Source organism: Athene noctua, chromosome 5, assembly GCF_965140245.1.
Source record: "Athene noctua chromosome 5, bAthNoc1.hap1.1, whole genome shotgun sequence".
Taxonomy (NCBI): Eukaryota; Metazoa; Chordata; class Aves; order Strigiformes; family Strigidae; genus Athene; species Athene noctua.
The window spans coordinates 7,111,081-7,136,727 of record NC_134041.1 but is presented as its reverse complement, the minus strand read 5'-3'; the positions used below and the strand labels follow the sequence as shown (position 1 = coordinate 7,136,727).

Sequence of the window (25,647 nt, the reverse complement as noted above, 5' to 3'; positions counted from 1 at the left end):
CTTCTGTAACTGTTTCTCTGAAAATCCGGCTTTGAAAAATTTCAGTTTGCATAGGCTCAGTAGAAATTCTTTGAGTTTGTTGGTTTAAATCCTTGAAGAGTCTGTTCTTGCTGGGATTTTGTCTTTGCCAGGTTTCTGATGCCGACGTTGAGTCAGTGCCAACTCAACTGCAGGGCCTCTCCATACTAGGAGCGAAGTGGCGCAGCGAGGCTTCCCTTGCTGCTGCGGCTCTTGAGTACAGTGGGACAGGCCAAGAACAGGCACTGAGAGCAGGGCATCAGTCTGTTGTTTTAAAGTTTTCACCATCTGAGCCCAGGCAGGAGAAGGGAAGATAGTCCCTATCATAAATCCAGATGGAATGAGAAAAAGAAGTCAAAGACAAGGTATCTGGTGATACTCAGGTCAAAGTGAATGAGTGAATTTGTCAACAGGTGTGGAAAGAACAGCCTCCAAGCTCCAAAAGACATTAGGAGGTGGAAGAAACATGTAATAGACTAGGACTAATAGTACTACACACACACACACCCCCCCCCAGTCTAAAATAATTTGTGTCTGTAATTATATAAATTATTTCTTCTAAGCAGATTAGATTTTTAAGTGGTTACATTCAGAACATGAGGACTTTTGATTCTGTTCTTGTCAGACCCTGAGCATGCAATTTATTTTCTCTACCTCAACATCCTAATCTAAAGAACTGGGACTATAACTGACCTCTGTTACGTAATCCCTAAAGAAGCAAAATTGTGTTCGGTGTTTCTGGAATACTTTGTCATCTTGTAATGATGGACACAGAAATTATTTTAGCAATTGTCTCTTGAAGTTTATTTATGTGTTTTGCTGCCTTGCAAACAACCATTGTTCAAAACTGCTGTGTGTAGGATCAGCAATTCTTTAAAAGGTTGAATGGTAAACTTTATAATTTCATGTTATTTCGACAGGGTAATTGTAGCACTCTTTACTTTTCCATCCTGAAACAAAAAAAATAACTGTATTCTCTTTAGTAGCAATACATTATAGTATATATTTGTTAGGAGACAGGTTTCCATCACTGCTACTGTATCTGAAACCTGAAATTATTTTGTATAAAAGCTTATGGCAAAGCTCCTCTCCAGCTTCGAAGCAGGTGGCAAAACCTATTGTACCGGAGCAGGTAATTATTCATATTACCAGCATAAACTAGTTTAGGCAGGAAACATTTAAATTACAAAGGCTGATCTGTGAGAAACAAGCTGACGTTGAATTCCTGGTTGCGAGAGGTTACCCAAAGGCAAGGAACTGCTATAAAACTGCTTCGGTCCTCAGCAGCCTCCGCTTGGACGGACTCACCGGCGCTTCGGTGTTGCTTCATCCTCGCTCTAAATTGAAAGCAAAGAGGCGTCTCTCACACACCGTAACACGCGAGGCCAATGCGCTTTGTTGAATAATAGACCCTTCTCCTCACACTTTAAGCTTTTCATCTTTAAACCTGGATTTTAAGGCTCCCATGCAGCCGGAGAGTAGGCAGCGTGTCTGGCGCGGCCCCTTTAAGGGAGGCGGGCTCGGCGTTGCTTCCCGGCCGGCTGAGGCAGATTCACTTCCAGGTCGGGGGGGAAAAACGGGGGGAAGAGGAGGAAAAAAAAAAAGGAGCTAACCTCTGGGAACCGGCTCGCTGGGCGCTCACCTCCGGCACCCAGCGCCGCGATGGTGAGCGAGGGCCGCGGGCAGCGCCGTGCCGAGGCGCTGCTGAGGGGGCGGTGGGGTGGAGGGGGCAGCCCCCCGGCGCGGGCAGAGCCCGGGCGAGGGGAGCCGGGGGGAGCGGCCGCCGCCCCGGGGGCAGGGGCCGACATGGCGGCGCCGCGAGCCGCGCGCGGGCAGGTGAGGCCGTTGGCCGGAGCGGGGCGAGGCGGGCCGGGGGCGCGCGCCCCTGCCCGCGAGCGACCGGGGGCCGGCGCCGCCGCTCCTTCCCCTCACCCGCACGCAGGGACCCCCCGAGCCGGGCCGGCGGCCCTCGCTGCCCTCGCTGTTGTGTAACCGCTGCGGCTGCCGCCCTGGCGATTATATAAAAGGGGCGATCGAGACCCTGCGGAGGGGAGGCTCGAGCCCGGCGCGACGCGAAGGGGCAGCGGCACCTCTGCCCGGTGCGCCCCGGTATGGCCGCGGCGCGGTGAGGGGCATGGCCGGCCCGGCCACGCTGCCGCAGACCGGCTCCTCTCACAGCACCCTGGGGGGCCGAGGGCCGGCGGCTGCGGCCGCCTTCCCGCCACGCCGGAGCGGGGGGCAGCCCGCCGGGGGAGCTCCTCAGCCGGCCGGCACCAAGGGCGGGAGAGGAGAGGAGAGGAGAGGGCAGCCCGCTCCCCGCCTCCTCCGCCTCGTGTCTCCCCCCCAGCCTGGGTGCAATCCGACCCTCAAACAGCACTTTTCCCTCTGGGGCTTGCATTGTACAGGGGCTGACTGGAAAAAGCCGTGCCGCCGAAAGCACGGGGTTTGTGGGACGCTCGGTACGTGGGCCTTGCGGGTCTGTGTAGTGTGTGGTACCCTGCTCCGAACAGCGCGGAGCTGCCCAAAACCGGCGGAGGAGAAACAGCCCTTCTCCTTCTCTGTTAGAGAGAGGCCGCGGAGCAGAACATATGGGTGCTGCTTTGATTGCTCCTCTGCGAGATGAGTGTGCATATTTGCTTTTAAAGGACTAGCAGAAACTCACTCGGTTATCTAGCCGTAGCCCTTGTTATTAAAAACCTAATTTCACTTAATCCCCTAATAATTTTTTTTATATTAAAAGTAGGTACTTTTTGCGCCTGCTGTTCTATTCAGTGGACTAGGCTAGACCTTCATTGTTTGATGTTTTTGATCTGTGTACCGATGTCTAAATTTATGGCCAAAATTCTAATTCATGGCATTTCTGTCCACCTTTGTTGCTGTGCTGGCACTGTGCTTCACCTTAATAGCTTTTTTCCTTCCACAGTTTTTACTCACTCTGCAGTATTTATAGGTGGCATTCATATCTCTCATCTTTCGATCTGCTAGGCTAAGAAAAGCTGGTTTTGTTTCCTACTCCCAACATGCATTTTTCCTCCAGAGCATTCTAGTAGCTGTTATGTTCAAACTGAAATGGTGCAGGTATCTCTTAACACAAATAGCCCCATGAGATCTCTGAGTGTCTGGAAAATGACATAATACTTCCATATTTTTGCTTGATGCTTTTCCCGATGCCTTCTTTGGCTGCCTCAAATTGTTTTCTTGTGGTTAGGCAAACCATTCAGGTTCTTCTCTCCAGTCATTTCTAATTGATGAACTCATATCTGAAGTTCCTGATATTAATCTTGAAATATGTGGCCTTACTATGTAGTTTTAATGTGGCACTATTTAATTTTAGACCTCTTGAGATCTCTGCCAGCTTTGTATCTCTAGTAACTTTAATCAGCATGTTCTCACTTGTGCCAGAAAGGTTAATCTTAAATTTGAGTTTTGAGCATAATCTTTCCTTAATCCTGGTTAATAAGTTGTCTACATCTATTTCATTGCATTTAATTTAAGTAGGATAATCATAAAGCTTTCTTCATAATATAAATCATGAAAAAGTTTGTTTTTCACTGTCCTTCCTTTATTAGCACTCAGAAGAAATTTGATGACCATTACTTGAGTTGCTATTTCTTGATTGTTTTAAGAAAGTAAGTAAAGTTCTGGGACTGTGGAGAGGTGGAAAACAGACAGAAATGTGTTATGTCCAACACCAAAAAGTAAGGCTCTAAATTACCTCTTATTTTCTGGCTAACTTTTTGAGAGAAATAACTGCCACAATTTGGAAGATCCCTTATCCTGCACCCCATCTCCTTTCTTGAGACTTTGGAAAGAAAAAAAGCAGATGGGCCTGACATACAGAGCCCTTGTGCATTTGGGTTTTGTCATACTGAGTCTGCAGTTGGGTGTAAGAATTGGGGAGTATGTCACAGAAGTGGTTCTGTTAGAGCTGAAAGTGGTATTTATCTTCCAGTGTTTTATACTGGTTTATTGAGGAGGGGTGGAAAAGCCCTAAAAAACTACCTATGGAAAAAAAGGCTTGATTTTTAATGAGTCTGAGACACAAAGCCAGAAGGAACTGAATCTTTCAGGCTGAAGTTGTTAGGATCACAATACCTGTAGTGAAAAAGGCCCACACAGCAAGTGGAATTTACTTTTTGTGCAGAGTTAGATTGCAATTACTGATGTAAAACATCAGTTAAGCCTGTCTCTTTTTTAGTTATTGTTGTATAAACAAGTGGTTGCGTTGTGATGCTTTCTCCAATGAACAGGATTTTGTTTTGATGTTCACACTCTGCCAGTTAATCCAGGCATAATGTTGTGTTTAAGATTCTCTTAACTTATTCCGCACGTTCCCTTAAGGTATTTTTAAAATTCATTTTGAAATACAGGTTAAATACATTCTAGCAGTATTTAAAGTTGATTCAAGGCGTTTTTAAAAGAAAATGTAGAGGATAGTGTTCTTCAGGAGAACCTTTCTAACTGCACTAGTGTGTGAGCTGTAAGCTGAACTGGGTAACATCATGTTGAAGTGGGTATTGCATTTCAGTCCACTAGTGTATTGGGTTACTGTTAGATGCCAATAGCCATGTAGTTAACTCCTCCTCCCCCTGCCCTTTTTTTGTTTGCCTTGGTTATATTAAGCACTTAATTACTTTAAAAAGACAACTTTAATTTAAATAAGCCTTAAAAAGCCCATCTAAATGCGATTATTCTACTTTTTGTACTATTCCATAAGCTGATCGGTTTTAGATGTGTCACATTACTCTTACGTGTTTTAGCTAATGACGCCTTGACTTGAATCATGTAACGCATAATTCTGTGTTTTGGGAAATTTATTTTTATGTTTATTTTCTGGCCACTGAATTAATTTGATAGAATGAAAGAAACTTTGAGGTTACATGGAAGTACCAGGTAATAAGATGGCTATGCAAAAGTCAGATATGCCTAAGAAAAGTTCTACTCAAATATTGCTGGGTGATCTGTATTAAATAAAAAAAAAAATCATGCGCTATGGTTAACACACATTTACAGTGTCTCATTAGAGTATCAGAACCAGGAATTGAAATGAGCCGAAAACAAATGCCAGGTTTGTTTTCAAGTTGACATTGAAAAGCATAGCTGGAGAAAGGAACCACTTAAATCCGAATCTTTTAAGAGTTTAAATACAACTGAATAGTTTTATTATGAGGTCTTTAACTGGGCAATATTCTCTTTAAGTAAATAGAAGTTGAGAAAAGGAATGTCGCTAGCTCACATCAGAAGTTTACAGGCTGCATTCAAGCTGTTCTATTTCAGTAGCAGACAGTCTAGGGAACTGTTTTTATGATGCTTGTCAAGGGACTTTATTAGATATAGATAAAAATGTTTTGCTATCTGTCTAGATTACCTTGGGAGCCTTTGTTAGGTGTGTTTCTTCAGCCTTTTGGTAACAAGTTGAAGAAACATTACAGATGTCTCCTCTAACTGGTGTAAGTGGAGTTAACAAAAACAATATTATGTTATTTGCCAGTGTAATTGATTGCTGCTTGTGGATTTTGTTCCTTTATTGTATGGAGATGTCCTGTATGAACTTCTAATGCAATTACTTTATATGAAAATCAAACCAGTATCTCCAAATTACAGATTGGCCAGTTAGTTACTGGCTGAAAAAACAGTTTTCTGAGTCATATACTAGTGGCCTATCTCCAAGGCTAAAAATTCTCATTGGAGTTTGCTGATATGTAAAAGTGTTTTAGCTTTTCTGGCAGAAGTTACGGAACGGTGTCAGAAGAAATGAAGGCAGCCAGTATTCTGGTTTTGTCATGTTTAAGCATCAAATTAGAAGCACAAGATCTAATGGGAGATGAGGATGTCTTTGCTTCAGTGGGAATAATTTTCATATGCCTTTGAGTAAGGGTTCTGATTTTTGTTTGAATCGTCAGCTGTCATATAAGTCCTGGGTGTGTGTATTAATTTCAGGTTAAAAAGAAATTTTTTCCATTTCCTTTAAAAAATGTACTATTTTAAAATAATGGGTTGTTTTTTCTCTTTAGAAGTACTTCAGGCATTGTTGCATGTTATAAAGAAACGAAAGATGGTCACAGTTCCAAATTCTGTCCTTCCTTTTCCTATCAGTTTAACATTGGAGGCAGCCAAAAATTGCCGTTTTCTGGTAATGTGAGCAAGCGTCCTGGGTTTGGCCAGGATAGAGTTAATTTTCACAAGAAGCTGGGAGAGGTCACAGCCAGGACCAGCTGGCCTGAACTAGCCAGGGGGATAGTCAATACCCTGCCATGCCCAGTATATAACTGGGGGATCTGGGCAGGGGTGGGCTGAAGGTCAGGTTCTGTGTGGTGAGCAATTCCATTGTGCATCGCTCGTTTTGTATATTCTTTTATTAGTATTATTGTTGTTATTATTTATTCTCCCCTTTTGTTGTCCTATTAAACTGTCCTTATCTCAACCCATGAGTTTTTACCTTTTTCTTCCAATCTGCCTCCCCATCCCAGAGCGTGGGGCAGGGAGTGAGCAAGCAGCCATGTAGTGCTTAGTTGCCAGCTGGGCTGAAGCCGTAACAGCAAGTCGCATGGCAAAGTAACTCCTGTTCTCCTGTTTCTTCAATAATTAATATGTAACAATCAAGCTTTAAAAAAAAAAAAAAAATTAAAAAAATTAAGCATTTGGCAAAATTGAGTCAAAGGAGTTGGAAGTTGGATGTCAAAAGCTGCAGAAAGAGCTTGTATTTGAATAATTTGGAGTTTCTAGTTCCCAAACCTGTACTTAAGTCTTTCAGGAGCTATTAAACCGCAGTGTCTCATTGTTGTCAATACATGATTCATTAAAGATAAGCTCCATTCCATCTTTGCCCTAACATGGTACATCTGTCTTCAAATAAATGCACCTTGTTTTAGAAGACTTTTTTTCTGTAATTTTCTTTTTATATTTCTTATATTTAACCTTTTATATATTTCTGTACTTATGTGATGAAGGCAAATGAAGCGACAGAAGAGAAGTTAAATGAGCTAGGAAAGAAAGGTGAAATTATCCAGAACTTTCAGTATAAAAGGCAAGCTACAATTTTTCCTACAGATGAGATCTGGCAACAGTTGACACTGTTATTTTCAAAATTGTCTGGGGGAGTATGTACCAGTCACTCGGCCTTCTTTTGTGTAGTGCTGGGGATGATTCACAGTGCTGCGAGTCATTCTTTATGTTGATTAATCTGTGTGGCTGAAAACAGTAGGCTATTATTAGACGGAATAAAAAAAACCTTTGAGATTTTTGTATATCAGTGTACAATCTCAAACTCTGAAGGTAAAGTTCAAGTTTATATTCTGCTTTGTCCTTTGTACCCAGGATTCTATTATAGATGATTTCTAGGTGCTTAGCGTAAAAAGGAGAAAATTGGTCTCTATAATCAGAAGGAATACTGCAACAGTTGTTACTTCATTGCTGCACAAAATGTGAAATTAAAATAGGTCTTTCTGAGTGTCCCTTTTTGATCTGAAGCTCTAGCTGCCATTTTCAATATCAAGAATTGCTCCTAACTATATGAAATTTATTTGCATTTCTAATGTAGGTTGGTGGTAGACTTCTAGTATGGGTTGACTTTTTAAGGAAAGATTAAAAGAAATAGTACAAATCAAGAAGTAAAATTTTATTTAAAGTCTTCTTGTAGTCTATCCTACTTGATTAATTCCAGTAGACTTCATAAATTCAGATGATCTTGTCAGCAATTACTTTTCTTCCTCTGAACACAAGCAGGGCTCAAGCACAACAGACCAGACTGGATGTGGTTCTGGGGGTGAGTGGGGGAGGAAGCTGCCCATTAGTTTGGGTGTTTATTGTGTGACCTGACTTTGTGTGGCTTTAAGGGAGATGGGAGACGTCTTTTGTAATATTTGCCTGTTCCAATGAGAATCAGACTAACAAAAAAGACTTGATTTGCCTAAACCCAACATTATAGAGTAATGGAAGATTCCTAGTCAGAGATAATGATTTGACTAAATCTCCTTTGTTTCATTGTGTTTTGTGTATGACAGGAGGAAGCTTCTCCTTATTCTTTACTTGATATCTGTTTGAATTTCCTGACTGCCAACCTAGAAAAGTTTTGCACAGAAAGGCAAGATGGAACACTGTGCTTGCAGGAACCAGGAATGTTTCCTCAAGAAGTGGCTGATCGATTGCTGCAGACGATGGCATTTCATGGTAAAAAACAATTATTTGTGGGTCATCGTGAAAATATTTTGCTGGAATGTGACACTGCAGTTCTGGTGTATTTTCTAGTAGATTCTGTCGTTGCAGCTGTTAAAACTGTCTTCCTTAATCTCTTAATAGAGAATTTCTGTGATTTTCGCTTTTCCAGCTTCATCTGAAATTGCATTGCCATATCGATAGTTCTAAATAGAAAGTCCTTTGTCTTGGGTTTATGATTTTAATTTAATGTTCCTTTAAGGGAACATTCTTTAATAGATCTTCTTTCAAGTACTTTAAAAAAAATATTTGATTCTACAGCACTCTCATATTTCAATATCTCTTTCAGAGCAAGTGATTGAATTTTCTTTACTGTGTGTCCTTGTGATTAAACTAGGAAATAATCTTGTGATTTTCATCAAAATAGTTTCTCATCTCTTTTAACACTTTTGTTGAAGTGGAATTATTTGCTCAAAAGCAGTCAGTTTCAAGAGTAGTATAAACATATGTGAAAAATACCTTCTGGTGTACTTAAATTTTATGTACTGGCCTACCATGTTCTCTGTCAGCACGTCTTTGAGGAGAGACTTGTCTTCTCCTTTACTTGCTTTAAGAGTGACAACAGAAAATGTTGTGTCAATAAAAGCTTCTTAGTGGGAAAGGAATGAATGTACAGATTACCCTAGAGAAGAGGCAGGAGATCCATTCCTGATGATCCTGGAGGCTTTTATTAAAATATGAGATATGACACTAGAAAAATTACTCTGAAGAGACCAAGTGCCCTATGCCACAGGTGCAGATTTGATTGGGCCTTACTGTGAAAATACTAGTGTTTTCTCAAGTTGTTCTAGTCAGATATAATGGAAGGAATGGTCCTAAAAAAAGGCAAACTCAGAAAACCTTTTCATCTTCAACATACATTACTCTATGTTATTTAGAGGAGTCCTAAGAAACCAGATTCAAGGAATTACTAGAAACTTATTACCAGTACTAGTAATAATGAAGGCAGTTCCAGATACTGAAATGTCACAACCACTGTGTCAGAGTGCAGGACGAAAACAAGTGTGTGCCAGATAAACAGGGTGTGGCTAAGGTAGGCCAGTGGGAGGGCATAAATAGATCCTTAAATGAAAAGGTGAACAAATATTAAGAACCAATTTAGCAATGCTTTAACCAAATTATAATTATGTATTGCATTTAATTTTTCTGCTGGGTACCAATTTCACTCCATACCTTTGCTTTCTTTGCAAAAGAGGAGTGCCCCGACTACTTGGTCAGAAATGTCTAAACTGTTCCTTAGAAAGGTCTGCAAATCTTAATTTGACTTTGTTACAGAGGCAATTACTAGCTTAAATCCAAACTTTAGTGGGAATGATGTTTCTATTCAAATATACTGCATTTTCAGTTTCTTTTCGATGTTCAGTATGCTTGAAGACAGGAGATGAAAGCCGGGAGTGTTGACATTTATAATCCTCTAGAGTGAAACTAGAAGGACATGTTCTTCCTACTCCTTTTGACTGTATGCTTGTGCAGCCATACCATTCTCATATGGCTTTCTGTAAAGCAGTAATCCTTCTGTTGATAAGATACAAAGAAGAAATCTTGGTGTTTTCAATATGTGTTGGATAATCCTGTGCATAGAACTAAATGTATTGTTTCAGTTAGTTATGTTGCAAGAAAAATTACTTATGCAGTCTTGCTGCAGAGCAAAAAGACTATTATCTCAAGCAAGATTGTTGCATTTCCTTTTTTCATTGCTGTTATTTCTCTTCTTCCCACCCTTTCCTTGTCCTCCCCTTTGTCCTCTTTAAATCACTTCTTAGGTTTTTCTCACATTCAGCTTGTTTCTGAGCAACACTCCTACCTTCTTCATGAGGGATATATAGAAGAACTTAATTAGCTCAGTTTAGTGTATTGATCCTACTTATAAATTCAGTCAAATGTTAAATTATTAAGTTGAGTTGGAGAGACGAGAACTGGTCATTGATTGCTGGTACTATTGTGAGGTTAACAGAACTGTGACCAGGGAAGAATAACTTTCAAAAATTTTGAAATTCTGTTTTTAGCACATTTCTAACCAGTTTAGTGAGAAAATCCAGAACGTGCAGGCAGCAGTCTGAATGTTTTTGAATCATATCCACGTTTTATTTATTGCATGTTCCATGTTCTGAACCAAACAGGTAATGTGTATATACTGCATCTTAATTTATCTGTCCTATTCTTAAACCTGGAATTTTCTGAAAGTGAAATGGTAATCTTAAAAGTGGAATCTCAGATATAAAATTTTGAGATCAGTGGCATAATGATCTGAGACTAACTACTTTGCAATTAATTTTCTTTGTTAACACTTGAACACTTTGTTAACCCTTTAGGTTCTTAAAAGTGATGTTCTGTAACTGTAGAGCCAAACACTAATGCTATTTTCCAACAGGGCTTCTGAATGATGGAACTGTGGGCATCTTTCGAGGCAACCAGATGCGTTTGAAACGAGCTTGTATTCGGAAAGCGAAAATCTCTGCTGTGGCTTTCCGGAAAGCATTCTGCCATCACAAGCTGGTAGAACTTGATGCTACTGGGGTGAATGCAGATATAACAATCACAGACATTATAAGTGGACTTGGCAGCAATAAATGGATCCAACAAAATCTGCAATGCCTTGTGCTGAACTCACTAACTCTTTCTTTGGAAGACCCGTACGAGAGGTGCTTCAGTCAGTTGTCCGGGCTTCGTGCATTGAGTATTACCAATGTTCTGTTCTACAACGAGGACTTGGCAGATGTTGCGTCTCTTCCTAGATTAGAAAGTCTGGATATATCAAACACCTCTGTCACTGACATAACAGCACTCCTCACCTGCAAAGACCGACTCAAGTCTTTAACCATGCACCACCTGAAATGCTTGAAAATGACCACAACCCAGATTCTGGATGTTATAAGAGAACTAAAATACCTGAATCACCTCGATATTTCAGATGACAAACAGTTCACATCAGACATAGCACTTCGCTTACTGGAACAGAAAGATATCTTGCCTAACCTTGTGTCTTTGGACATTTCTGGAAGAAAACACGTTACGGATAAAGCTGTAGAAGCATTTATTCAGCAACGGCCCACAATGCAGTTTGTAGGACTGCTAGCTACTGATGCCGGCTACTCAGAATTCCTAACAGGAGAAGGAAACCTAAAGGTTAAGTGGGGGATTAATTTTACTGAAAAATTACAATGTGCAGGAAAAACAGAACTAATAATTTGTAGCAAATGTATGTGGGTGTTTCAGAAGGAGGTTGGTAGGTTCATTTTATTTTTTAACTGTTAATTGTAATTACTGACTCTGTGTCAAATTCCTACTTAATTCTGGCATAGAAACTGCTAAATTTACATAATACTATTGTAAGAAGCATCTATTTTCTGTGCCTTTTCAGCGAGCTTTAGATCCTGATTTAACATATCAGATCTAAGAGAGCTGAACGTTGTCTAGTCTGAAGTAATTTACTGGAATAATATTCTCTGGATCGCAGCACAGTACCTAGCATAAGGCAGCAATATGTAAGAGATGGAGGTACAATTTGCATAACCTTTGAGCAGTTCATTATTAACACAACAGATACAATAAAACTTTATAATAACTGAGCTGCTGTTGTACTCCCATCACCACTTCTATTTCTTATTACAGTATTTCTGCCCACCTTGAAAGGTCTTTTGGTGATGAACATGTAAGAAGCAATTACCTAGGTTGACAAACTTCCTCTTCTTGAACAAATCCTAAATTACTTAGCCCCTTAGGATGAGGTGATGTTTGCTGAAGTACATTTATTTATCTTTTAGTGCCAGGCAGCAAGATGTTGTTCCCTGTTTGTAGGCTATGAATGCACTTACTGGAGAATGAGCTTATCCTGTCCCTGCTATGAAGGGGTCAGAATTCAAGAAAAAAGAGATGTTTTAGACATGTCAGTGTCAGTGGTATATCATCTTTGACTCTGAGTTTTGTTTTATACTGTGGCATGAGGATGGTGGAAGCATCAGAGGAAATGAGGAGGAGTTGATATAATGTGTCCATAGTTTAGTCTGTCTCCTGTGCAAGTTGAGTTTTAGACTCCACTTTTAAAATTCAGAATGCTCTTGTTATAGGCAAGTGAGGTAACACAGCTACAGAATTGTATAATTTTCTTTTTCCCCTGGAACTTTGACAGTTAATGGCTGAGTCTCTTGAGTACTGAGTTGTCACAGCTGATAATGATGTGTATGAGAGTTGAAATACATTGCTGAAGAAAGCAAATTCCTGCTTGGTGTGATGTACAACACCAGGAAATTATACCTCATGTTTGGTATAAAATAATTAAATAAAATCCTTGCTATTTAGAATATATGCTTCATACAAGTGACTGTGCTGTGAAAATGCAGGAAGGAAGAAAATTCTAGTAATGTAAAAATCATGAATTTACTTGTAACAGTGTAGTTTCATTTCTTTTTTTTAAGACTTAATTGTCAAGAAGAGACTGTAGGCAGTGATAATTTTATCTACCTTTTTTTTTTTTTTTTTTTTTTTTTTGGTGACCTGAAATTCATTAGTGACTATACTGAAATATTCAGCTGCTTAGTCTGGATACTGCTAAAGCATAAACAGGACACAGCACTCATGGAGACACCAGAAATAAAATATTACTGTCTTTACATCAATCCTGTGAAATTTGATTATAGAAAATTCTTGAAAGATTGAACACTAGGCAGACATTATAGTTGAGAACATGAAGCCAAGTGGAAATTCTTCATATAGTGTATAATTGGCTGCAAAACATGTCAGTAAATATGATTGCCTTGTTCTAATCAGTAGAGAATATAAAACAAAGTCCAAGATGGTATCAGTTCTCTCAAGGCTGTAATATATTCCTGATCTAACAAGTTTTGAAAAATTTGGCTTTATACAATACAGGATGCATAGAATGTGATACTTCAATCTATCGAACATTTGTGTTCCCTTACACGACACATTAAGTAGAACAAGTTCTGCATGCTGCCCTAAGAATTTTAAAAAACAGTGATTGCAGCAATGATTCATTAAATAGTAGGACTGAGGAACAAACCATGTACAGTTATACAACTTACAGCTATAAAGTAGATAACATATAGTTAAATGGAAAGTATAACAGATTGGGAAGCGGAAAAATTTGCAGCTAGTTGTTGATTTAATATTCTGAACTTAAGCTCCTATTAGACAACAGCTCATAGCTTCTAATGCAGACTTTCACCTAAATTAGCTCGTTTAGTTTTCATGTGTGTTTAAAATCTGGTTTTAAGAATTACTTCTTTTGCAGAGAGCATGAGTTACTACTTTAATATGGTGCTGGAAAGCTATTGCTACAGATAGAGTTTACAGGGAAGTTGATGTAGACAAAGAATAGAAATCTTTTTTTATTGCCAGAGCTAGAACCCAGAGCCAAAAAATTACAGCCAAAATACTATCTTCATCAGTTTATCAGCTGCATTTGCCAGAGCATTCAGTTACAAATAGTGCTTTTAGGCGTTTGGTGCATCTTATAGGCAGCTTTTGTTGTTTATGAAGTGCTACTTCTACTTAGTGATTTAATACAATTCTGCTTCAAGACATGACTGAAGCCTACTTTGGGTCTATGTGGTTTCTTCTTTATGAAGAATGTTTGAAGATTGTGTAGTTCTGGATTAATATAGCCAGATAAAAGTAATCATTTGGTTACTGAAGGATTTGGCTAAAAATATCACCGCCTTTGTAACTGCAGCTTTGCCCTTTTTAAGAACAAAATTTTTAAAGTAAAATGATGACATCTTGAACTAAAGATTATTTCTCTGTTCATAGGTGTCGGGAGAAGCAAATGAAACTCAGATTGCTGAAGCACTGAAGCGTTACAGTGAACGGGCCTTCTTTGTGAGAGAAGCACTCTTTCATTTATTCAGCCTAACACATGTAATGGAAAAAACAAAGCCTGAAATTTTAAAGGTAAGGTACATAGTTTTGATGATTGTCATGCATTGTTCATTAAACTGAGCCCATTCCCAAAACCTTGGTATAAATTATTTTAGAAACTTTTAAATTTTTTGGTTGTGACTTTTAATCTTAAATGTTGGATAAAAATTAAGAACTATTTAAACAATAGTGATGTAGAAGATGGTTTGTAGTGTTTTGTGTTAGGTAAAATTGATCTGGATTAACGTATAGTATCTGAATTGTTTCATGTAATTTTGATTATGATACCAAGTTTTCTTCAGGTCATAGAATATCAGGTTGGAACGGGCCTCAAGGATCATCTTGGTCCAACCTTTAATGCTGAAATCTGTCATTAGAACGTATCTGTACTAGGTCAAATCAAAAGTCTATCTAGTCTTATTCCCCAGGTACAACAGTGCTTTCTGGTGATGCTTACAAAATAGTAATAAGGAAGGCGCTAGTGACATTTCATTTCCACTGTCACCTTCCAGTATGACAGCAAGTAAATAAACATCGTTAGTGTTCTATAGCGGGCTCTAACTTGGAAAATCCTAGGAACTTCCTTAAAAATCTATTCTAGGCATTGGCTTTCCATGTCTAGAACACCAGAGATGGTTTAATTTTCCTGTGATCATAAAAAGAGGTATCAGTAGGACAGATGATGTTTGGTTTTCCTATCTTCTTTGACATTGAACAAGTGACCTTGATTTTGTTGGCTTCAGTATCCAAAAAACTGGCAATCAGCAATCAAAAAGAAAATATTTTTCTTAGGTGAAATCACAATCAACATATGTAGCCAAAAACATAATTCACGAAGAAGCTGTGAAAAATATATCCTGACCTAGCAGTTTAGGCTGTGATCTGAAATGGCTAGTCACCAAACAACAAGCCACTACATCTTTACCATTACACTGCAGAAACTCTGTCCTATCCCGTTCAACTGTGAAAGGGTTTGGTGATTTTTTTATCCCAGTGTGTAAAGCAAACCCTGGATCTTTCTAGGAATCTCTTGCATTCCATGTAGCCTCTCCTTTGAGAGTCTGCTGCAACCAGTGCAAAAAGACTTGAAGAAATAGAAGTTGTCAGCTTTGACTCACTGAGCAGGAGGAGATGTTCCTCCTGAGATCTGAAATCACACCAGACAGATTTTTCACTTAAGTAAAAGAGAGGCAGAAATTGGACTGTGAGTCATTGTTGTGGGCTCAAGCAAGTGGATTGCTCTTGGGGTATGTGCACAAATGTATAACTAACTAACATGGGCAAAACTCTTGCATTTCAGCTTGTGGTTATTGGAATGAGAAATCACCCCCTGAACTTGCCTGTGCAGTTAGCAGCAAGTGCATGTGTCTTTAACCTAACCAAGCAAGATTTAGCAGCAGGCATGCCTGTGCGACTTCTGGCCGATGTCACTCACTTGCTCCTGAAGGCCATGGAACACTTCCCAAATCATCAACAGGTAAAAGACAAAATTTCTTTATTTTCTGTAGGATTCCCTGTCTTGCGGATCTTACAAAAGGTTTCTCCATATCTCATGACCTCATGGAAATATGTTCAGTGATTCATATCAAGAAAATATTCTGAAACATGTATGTGTCTGATGAAGTAATTCTTTTTAATTTCTCATAGCTGCAAAAGAATTGCCTCCTTTCTCTATGCAGTGACAGAATCCTTCAAGATGTTCCATTTAACAGGCAAGTTTTATATGTCAGTTAAAATGAGTCGCAGCATTGCAGAATATTTTTCTTTGTTGTCTTTTCCGTCAGAAGGTTTGTTTCTGCTCTCAGTTTAAATCATTCCAGTGTGCTGAATTTGTCAGGCCTATATTATTTTGGGCCTGTACATCACAATTGAATATAGGTCTGAAAAAACACCTTTGATATACAGATTTATTTTTTTTTTTTTACTTCACCTGGATGGGTCTAACAGAAGTGAGGATTTCTCTGTGGAACTATGGGATTGGTTTTTGGGAGAGATTTTTCTACTTGCATGTTTTGCCCAAATGCTATGAAATGTGTTGGTCTGTTTCATAAAACTGTGCCAAATTGTTCTTCCTCCTTTGCAAGCAATTCCTGTGCACTTTCATATATTGTAGAATCATAGATCGGTTTGGGTTGGAAATGACCTTAAAGATCATCTAGTTCCAACCCCCCTGCCATGGGCAGGGACACCTTCCACTAGCCCAGGTTGCCCAAAGCCCCGTCCAACCTGGCCTTTCCAGGGAGGGGGCAGCCACAGCTGCTCTGGGCAACCTGTGCCAGTGTCTCACCACCATCACGAGAAAGAATTTCTTCCTTACATCTAATCTAAATCTGCCCTCTTTCAGTTTAAAACTGTCACCCTTCATCCTATCCCTACACCCCCTGATCAAGAGTCCCTCCCCATCTTTTCTGTAACCCCCTTTAAGTACTGGGAGGCCACTCTAAGGTCTTCCTGGAGTCTTCTCGGGACTAAAAATCCCAACTCTCTCAGCCTGTCCTCACAGGGGGTGCTCCAGCCCCCTGAGCATCTTCGTGACCTCCTCTGGACCCACTCGAGCAGGTCCGTGTCCTTCTGCTGTTGGTGCCCCCAGAGCTGGACCCAGCCCTGCAGGGGGGTCTCATGAGAGCAGAGCAGAGGGGGAGAATCCCCTCCCTCGCCCTGCTGCCCACACTGCTCTGGGTGCAGCCCAGCACACGGTTGGCTTTCTGGGCTGTGAGCACACAAGCTGGGTTGCTTCTCGTCAACTAACACCTCCTAGTTCTTCTCTCAACCCACTCCTCACCCAGCCTGTATTTGTGCTTGGGATTGCCCCGACCCATGGGCAGGACCTTGCCCTTGGCCTTGTTGAACTCCATGAGGTTTGCCTGGGCCCACCTCTCCAGCCTGTCCAGGTCCCCCTGGATGCCATCCCTTCCCTCCAGCCTGTCGACCGCACCACACAGCTCGGTGTGGTCGGTGAGCTTGCTGAGGGTGCCTCGATCCCACTGTCCATGGCACCAACAGAGATGTTAAACAGTGCCAGTCCCAATACTGATCCCTGAGGAAGGACACTTCTTAAAAGTAAGAGACCCTAAGCAAAGAACTCAGAGCTGGGTGAGGCTCATGCAATACCTTTAATTCACTGTGTATTTCTATTTTGTTGGTATGAAGCAGCTTTACTCCTGTTAATCTTTTGTCGTGCATGCATTTCTCTCTGTGTTGTCTGTGTGTGTTCTTTCCTTTTGTTTACTAAGACTTATGAGACTTCTGAGAATTCAATTTATTTTTAACTTCCAGGTTTGAAGCAGCCAAACTTGTTATGCAGTGGCTGTGTAATCATGAAGATCAAAACATGCAAAGGATGGCTGTTGCCATAATTTCCATTCTTGCTGCAAAGGTACGAAATTAAGCTTTGAGATGACAGGGTAATATTCTTAAAGTCTAAAAAAAATGTTGATGTGGTTTTGTTTGTTTACAGCTTTCAACAGAGCAAACAGCTCAACTTGGTGCAGAACTCTTCATTGTTAGGGTAAGTTAGCTACTTTCCTGACAGTTGAAAATACCATCCTCTCCAGCTATTCATGTAACAGTATTCCTAAAGATACGAAATAAACATAAGGTGATAAAATTCTAAGAACACATTAACCTGTATTCATTTGAAAGCTCTTTAGAAGAGAAAAGCCTAGAGTTTGTTAGAGGTAGTATCAGAGATGTGGCAGGGAAACATATTAGCACAGATGAAAAGAAGATGAAGTGGAAAAACTTGACACAATTAATACAAAGTAAAATAGCAAGCCATCTCTTGATATGAAATCCATTGTATAAGATGAAGGATACTCAGAATATTTGAAGTAAACGAGTTAGTGCTGTCAATGTTCACGTGGCGTCCAGAGTTCTGACTGGCTTTGTGCCATCCGTAATAACACTACACATGTAATTAGGGTGAAAACAAAGGAATTTCTCTAGCAGACAACCATGTTCAAAGGGGACGTAAAAACTTCAGTAGCTGTTTTATTTTGTATAGTTTGACCCCGAACATGTAGATCTTTACTCTGCATATAAATGATAGCTATGTGTTACCCCAGTCAGTGCAGAAAGCAGCTGAGGAGCTAATAAAGTCTTTGCTACGCAATCATAACTGGGATTTTTAAATATTTTCTTTCCAGCAACTTCTACAAATAGTTAAACAGAAAACAAATCAGAATCTTGTAGATACTACCCTCAAGTTCACATTGAGTGCACTTTGGAACCTCACTGATGAATCTCCAACAACATGTCGACACTTTATTGAAAATCAAGGGCTAGAACTTTTCATGAGAGTCTTAGAGGTGAGGAATACAGTTTTGGTGGTAGATTATCAACATAGGTTTATAATTAACATTGTTTCAATAATAAACATAAATGGTTACCTATAGTTTGTTTCTTTTTTTTTTCCCACAGTCTTTTCCATCCGAGTCATCCATCCAACAGAAAGTTCTTGGACTTCTGGTGAGATGAAAAAATTAAATTTTAAAAAAAAGCGCCTGAAATATATACTGCTAAAAATTGATTTTTTTAAAGTTCTTTTTTACTCCATATTAATCTGAAAACTTGCCTGATATTTTTATGTTGTCCTTTAATCTTTATAGTGTGCATTATTCAAAACTGACTTTTTTTTGGACTGTTACCCATTCTCCAGTAGCACTAGTTATATTGAAATCAATAGTTACAGTAAACAAAAAGAGCTTTTAAAAAGGGACAGTGAGTGAGTCTTCAGATTAGTCCAAATGTAAAAAGGGAGGCTGAAGATCAATGCAATTCAGAATTGTGCACTGCTGAAGTTTACTTAATTGTGTATGTTAAAACTAGCCTTTAATTTAGTGTACTCTGCATGCTCATAGCTTGAAATTACTTATGAGAAGACCTCTTTATTTTGAGACAAACTTCTGCAATTATACTGGAAAAGTTTTCAAAAGCAAAAGTAGTATTTTGACATTGGGTGGTCACCTGGATGTATGAAGATGTCATCCTGTTGTTTATAAGTGTTTACTTAACACAATGTAATTCAAGTTTGTAAGTTTATCTTCCTCATATAATATTTTTTCTGTTGACATTTTTTCTTTTCTGTTTTTTCCTCCCCTCTAGAATAACATAGCTGAAGTTAAAGAACTCCATTCTGAATTAATGTGGAAGGACTTTATAGACCACATCAGTAAATTATTGCACAGTGTGGAGGTGGAGGTTAGCTACTTTGCAGCAGGGATTATTGCTCATTTGATATCTCGGGGAGAGCAGGCCTGGACGTTAAGTCGCAGCCAGAGGACATCTCTCCTTGAACAGCTGGTACAGAAATAATGGTGAATTTTATCATACTCTTTTATATTTTTTTCAGTGTTTGTATTTAACAATGAGTGTTCTTGGTTCTGTATTTTGCAGCATTCTGCCATTTTGAATTGGCCAACCCCAGAATGTGAGATGGTGGCTTACAGGTAACTGTTGCCTTGGTTTTGAGTTTGGAAAATAAACTGAGCTAGATCTCAAACTTGTTCCCAAAGCAGAGTGAGCTGCCAGCTAGACATGGCTTTGATCAGTGGAATAACACCTACTAGCTTAAAATACACAGCATGCTAATTTTCCCTTTGTGACCAAAGAAGGTTAGGGACTCCTGTAAAAGAAAAATGTAATGTTGTTCTGCTGCTTTTCTATTAAAGGTATTCAGCTGCATGCCTAAAAGACTTGGACACAAAGATTAACCAGTGAGGTTATATTGACTAGCACTCGGTTAGTACTATCTGTCCTAGATAAAGAACTCTGAGGCCAAAAAGTACAATTAGATAATTACTGTCCATCTAATCCTTATAACTTCCACTGGTTTTTACTCCTGTTTTTAAGGAGCAGGAGGTATCTAAATAAAATGTGGTAAAATATGTGGTAAAAGCATACCACATATCCACTATATATGATTTTTGCTAGTAATTGTCTTAAACATTAAAAGGCTTGCCTGATGCGCCTAAAATTCTAGGTTACCAATTGTCTCTCCTAGTTAAACCTGTAGCTGAATGAGTAGACAACATGTGACCTCTGAAGTAATAATATCTAGTAATAAAGCAAATTGCTGTTCCTCTCACTTTTTTATAGATCCTTCAATCCGTTTTTTCCGCTACTTGGCTGTTTCATGACACCTGGTGTCCAGTTATGGGCAGTGTGGGCCATGCAGCATGTCTGCAGCAAAAATCGTATGTATTAATATAACTTTACCCTTAGAATTCTTATTTCTTAACATATTATTCACTAGCATGAAGCGGGAAAAATTAGAATTTCTAGAGTATACACTCGTGATCCTTTGGAGAAACTACGTTTAGGCTTTAACTAAATGGGTCAGGAAAAGAGAGTAATAAAAGTTCTGTATATACTTTTTATTTACTAGAATTTTACTGCTAAATGCACAGTATTAATTCTAAAATGTGGACACGTGTTAAATTTAACCACATTTTTGGCTTGCACAGGTGTTTTATTATTCAGAAGTGTAAATATTAATATTGGGCAATAAATTTCTTTTAAGAACAATGATTGCAGCAGGTTACTATCAGAACAGAAGTTTTAGGTAATCCTCATCTCTAATCGCCTTTTTGCAATAACTTAATGTGACATGAAGGTCAGTTTCTTAATCTGTCTTTCCCACCTGTGAAATGAGAACACCAGGGTCTTGTTTGTATGTGATGAAATGCACAAGCATTGGGAAAGGAAATAAATCCCCTAAGCATACCTAAATGTAAGACTAGACAAACCTTCCTGGCTTTTAATGCATTAATTTTTTTGACATAAATTTGTATGATGTGAATGTGTGTATTGTCATTAACTTCTACCAGATATGAAGCAGCTTTCCTCTAAAGTATTAAAAGTATTTTCTCTGCCAGTTTTTAATCTTCTTGACAGTAGAATATCAATGCTTGTTTATCTCTGTTCCATAAATCACTATTTCTATGGGGAAAAGACCAAACAATAACATGCAGTACATAATTCCACATAAAGTAGTTTTTCTGCTCTCTAGAGAGCTCATAAATAATGAGACACTGTTCCCAGGGTACCCTGTCCAGAGATCTGTGAGGACTTTTCCCATGTTGAAGTAGGACTGTTCTGACAAAGTTGTTTTCCTGCTCAGACTCTGGATAACGGTTTTTGATTAAGACCCTGTAATTGCTCTTGTGCCTCAGCTCTGTTACTTTAGTATGGTCCTATTTCTATTTATTTTTAGTGTTTATTTTGTGCTGCCCTAACCTCTTGAGTTTTCAACATGCCACAGAGGCTTGTATTGACAAGGAGTAACTGCTCTGTTGAATGAAGAGGCTGGAAACACTTGGATGGTGTACTGTTGATTTGAGATCAAGACAGTATTCCTGAAGTTTAGTTCTGATGGTAGTCAGTGCCAGAAGCTTCTGGACAAAGTTGCAGAGAAACTAAATGTTTGGTAGCAAATGTAATAACCTGCTCTGAGGGAAAATGTGTTTCTGAAATATGAAGATTTATTTGGGGGGAAAATATTAAGCTTTTGGTGCTTGGCACCAAGAAGGCTTTTTGTCCTGGTGAGAAGATGCATTTTATTTTGACCGCTTCTAAATGAGAGTAAAAAGTAGTCTGGAATTGATTTTCCTTGTTTATTTTTTTTTCTCCTTTTGCTGTTTCTCTGTGTCATATCCACCTCAATGAGCTAACTTAACTAAAATATTAATAGCACTGCAGTAAATGTGATCCCCAGTGAAAAGCTTAATGTCAGCATTTAAACAACTCTGCTGTTGCTTCACTGAGATAAATGCTGAAATTTGGCATATCTGAGGTAATGCTTTGTGGATTGCATTAAAGTCATCCTTCTTGTAACAACTTCTGAAGCTTGCATGTTACATTAAACATGTGGCTCTCTTTATAGCTGGTCCCTGCTTGTAATAACACTGGAGCTGATATAGGTTTGCTTTCAACTTCTTAAAATCACTAATGAAAGTGGAAAGAAAAGTATAATTTTTATCCCTGAAAAGGCATTCATAGCAACTTCTAACTGCAGCCCAAGGCTATCGTATGGGATTTCATTCCAGTGAAAATAAAGTATTGCTGGGGAAAGAATTGCAGGAGATTGAACTGTGGGAGATGAGCTGTACAGAGCTGGGGGCTGCTGCTCACGTCTGCTCTGGTTTTTGTTATAAATGACTGTCACTCCTGCTCTCAAAGTTGAGACATGGTGCATTTTTATTGGGGTAAAATAAGCAATAAGCAGCAGCAGATTTATATTTTGAAGGATTTTGCTCTGTGGTTGGCACACAGACACATGTCACGGGTCTGCTTTCCTACTTAGCACCTGCCATTACACTGCACAACTAACTGATCTAATTCTAACTAGTTAAAAGCTACCATCAATACTATTTGGCAAACTGTTTTTGGAGGAACTAGTTTCTATTCACTCTACAAGCCTATACAAATGATGTGGTGTATCTGCTACCATTGTTTGGAAACTGTTCTGTACTGAGGTTTTTGGTAAAGGTGATATTTTACCTGGATACTCATACGTACTATAGTACTTCTCATTCCCATTTCTTAAAATTTATGTATGTGCACTTAAAATACCTGTGGAGGGAGGTGGGGGAGAAAGAGAGAGAATAATATGCATGTTCCAAGGCACTCTCCAGTCAGCTAAGACAGACATGGAAACAGACCTGATTTACAATCCAAGTCCTGTCCAAAAAAATCTGTTATTCTGTTGTCACTTGTTAAAGTACAGACACACTTCTGAAGACACTTTAGGGAGTGTCCTAAATGCTGCCTGGTCTAGGAGACAAAAGTGGGTTTGAATCAGTGTTTACGGTATCTGCTATACTTAAGCTACATTTTTTTTTTTTCCTTAATTCCCTTTTTTGAATCTTATTACAGCTGCCAGATACTGCAGCATGTTAATTGAAGAAGGTGGTTTACAGCACTTATACAACATCAAGGAAAACGTCCAGACTGATCCACACGTTCAAAGGATTGCTATTGCCATCTTAGATAGTTTGGAAAAACACATTATGCGTCATGGGAGACCACCGCCAGGTAGAAAACAGCAACAAAATAAACCAAACTGAAAGCTGCAGGTATAGGATTGTAAAGTATTGTCTCTGTAATAATCCTTTCTGATGTGTGTGTAGTTGGAGTAACTTGTAATATAGTGGTCACCATTAAAGTGATTTGCCAATAATTGTGGTACCCAGCACCGTGTATGGTAACCCTTGGTGAATGTCAACTTTAATGGCAACCGCATATGCAACTTCTAAAGGGTCACTGCTTGAGCTGGTCACACCTGTAGGATTACTGCTGGCTACAAAGAGATGGGACTTGTACAGATCAATATGCACATCTGAAAAAAAAAAAAAAAAGACTTCTAGGAATATCTTGTTTTGTGACTTCTGGGAGAGAAATTTATTTCATCCCTACGATTGCTGTTCATAACACTGTTTACCAGTTTGGTGTTTGAATAGAACTGTGTGTGGCTGTGAGATTCAACACTTTTACAAATTAAAACAAAAGTACATGCATGCAGGTTACAGTGAGACTTGTAACTAAGGCGACCAAAATGTCCATTGTCTCATAACCCTTCTAAACACAAATGGGGTCTTCAACTTCCTTTTTCTTTTGCCTGCGAGCTGTGTTCTTTTGTTTTCCTTACTGCTAGAACAATACCTTTTTGCAGTTCAGCTCTCCTCAATCCTCCTACTCTTAGTAAGGTGGGGACCAGCATTGCATCAGGGAAAGGGGAAACCTGCTAAATTAAAGCAATAGAAACAGGATTAAAGTGAGACAAAATCCTAAAAAGATGAACTAAGCTTGAGATTTGAAACTCAATAACAAGAATGGCGTTTTGTTGTTGTTTGACTGCTTTTGGTTGTGTGTGATATCTTTCTTTTGTTTTTGGAATACTGATAGGCAAAGGAGAAGGCTCCTTAGAGCAAAATGCTGACTTGTCTTCATCATGAAGGGGATTGCATGTCTTGATAGGAGGCCCAGGATATTTGGTCACCTTATTTATAAAAGACTAATGATTGCTTTGCTGTTTTCTGTAAATATTCTGTCAGTATTGTGCAGTGAATTATACTTCCAAGTCATCACAGTACAAAATATCACCAAGTGTTCTATGTAAGCCCTGTGTCAATTGCATTGTTTTGTGGGGAGTGAAATTTTACATGAAGATGCTAACTGTAGTAACTTTTTCTTTCTTGGTTACCTATGGGTTTTAAATGATGTGTTGAATGAAACATATTGCACAGCATACAGATACCTGATAAAATACAAGTGATGGAAGCAAACTGCATGTCCATTCAAATTCAATTTAATTTCAGGTATTGTTTTTGTTTATCTGGTCAGTCTCCATATTTCCATGGCAACTGATTGATATTCAGAGAATCTTTTGTAAATATATTGGTAATTGAGTTTAAAAAGAAAACTTATGTTTGGTAGCTTACTAGAAGGGATGGCCTCTTCATGATGACCATATTTTACTATTTTTAACTCCCTCTCCCAACTCCCATCCTTCAAATAAAAACATCACCTCTAATCTTCAATAATCTAGTTATTGTGCATTTCAGCAACTTCAAAAGGTACTGATCCAGTAATTTAATCAATGTTGTGTAATTGCTTTTTGTACGAAGGTATAATTTGGCTAGCATCATTTTCATGTGTGTATCTGGTTATATACAGTTTTATTGATTTGGACAGAAATTTGTTGTAGCTCTGAATTATGAAGGTGGTTTAAAAAAAATGAAAAAGGGCCTGCAAGCCTTTATCCACCACCCTTCTGAGATGTCTGCTATGGGACTTCTGTTACAAAATTTCCGTTACATGAAATAGAACATAAAACTTGTCAAAATTGGTGTTAATAGAATATAAATCAATTGCTACAAGATTTTAAAATAAAGATGACAACTGTCCTTATGTTACTGGTTTTTCCTAGTAACAGGAGAACTTGCTGAAACATCTTAACTAAAACTGGGGACACACACACACACAAAAAATATTGCTATTACATGCAGCACAAACTGCATGTGATACTGACATCAGTCCAGATGGTGACGATGTCACTTCATGAAGTTCTGCAACCAGGAAGTACAGACAGTGTAAATGATTTTTCCATACCCTTTTTGTTTTGTTCCCACATGCTTCAGGCAAACAAACACTGAACAGAGCTAAAAAGTATGATTGCCTACAAGGTATAAATCCACTAAATATACTTGCATGTGCCAGTTACAGAAAGTTCACATTCCTGTGCAGTGTCAGGAGTTCCTGCCATGGTGGAATAATTTTGGAAGCTTTTGAACTTCTGAACTCTTGTATTTCACCTGTGGCATTTGCATCTTTTTTGTGAAGGCTGAAGATCCTGCCCCTGATTTACCTTTGTAGATTTTTACATAGGAAACTCGTACATGTATAATGTGGTATAGTTGCCTCACCCACAGAATTGTTCAGTTAACTTTTAGCACAAGTGAAGTTGTGGTTTGCTCTGAGACTATCATAGCATGAAGTGACACCCAGTTTCAGTGTGGTAAGCCACATTTCCTAAGTACG

General features: G+C 39.0%; 1 protein-coding gene across 1 annotated transcript; it reads left to right on the top strand.

Moving 5' to 3' along the window:
* Positions 1–1,604: 1,604 nt before the first annotated feature.
* Positions 1,605–25,013, top strand: LOC141960556 (protein zyg-11 homolog B). The gene is made up of 14 exons (XM_074906196.1): positions 1,605–1,683; positions 8,022–8,187; positions 10,604–11,358; positions 14,002–14,142; positions 15,410–15,586; positions 15,757–15,821; positions 17,386–17,485; positions 17,567–17,617; positions 18,255–18,416; positions 18,529–18,576; positions 19,213–19,410; positions 19,504–19,556; positions 20,206–20,303; positions 22,984–25,013. The coding sequence occupies exons 1-14, from the start codon at positions 1,681–1,683 to the stop codon at positions 23,172–23,174; spliced, it is 2,208 nt and encodes a 735-aa protein (XP_074762297.1). The 5' UTR covers positions 1,605–1,680; the 3' UTR covers positions 23,175–25,013.
* Positions 25,014–25,647: the final 634 nt, after the last annotated feature.

Coding starts and splice junctions, on each gene's coding strand:
- LOC141960556 (XM_074906196.1), top strand. Junction 18,577..19,212: donor AGAAAGTTCTTGGACTTCTG/GTGAGATGAAAA, acceptor CCTCCCCTCTAG/AATAACATAGCTGAAGTTAA. Junction 20,304..22,983: donor GCATGTCTGCAGCAAAAATC/GTATGTATTAAT, acceptor ATCTTATTACAG/CTGCCAGATACTGCAGCATG.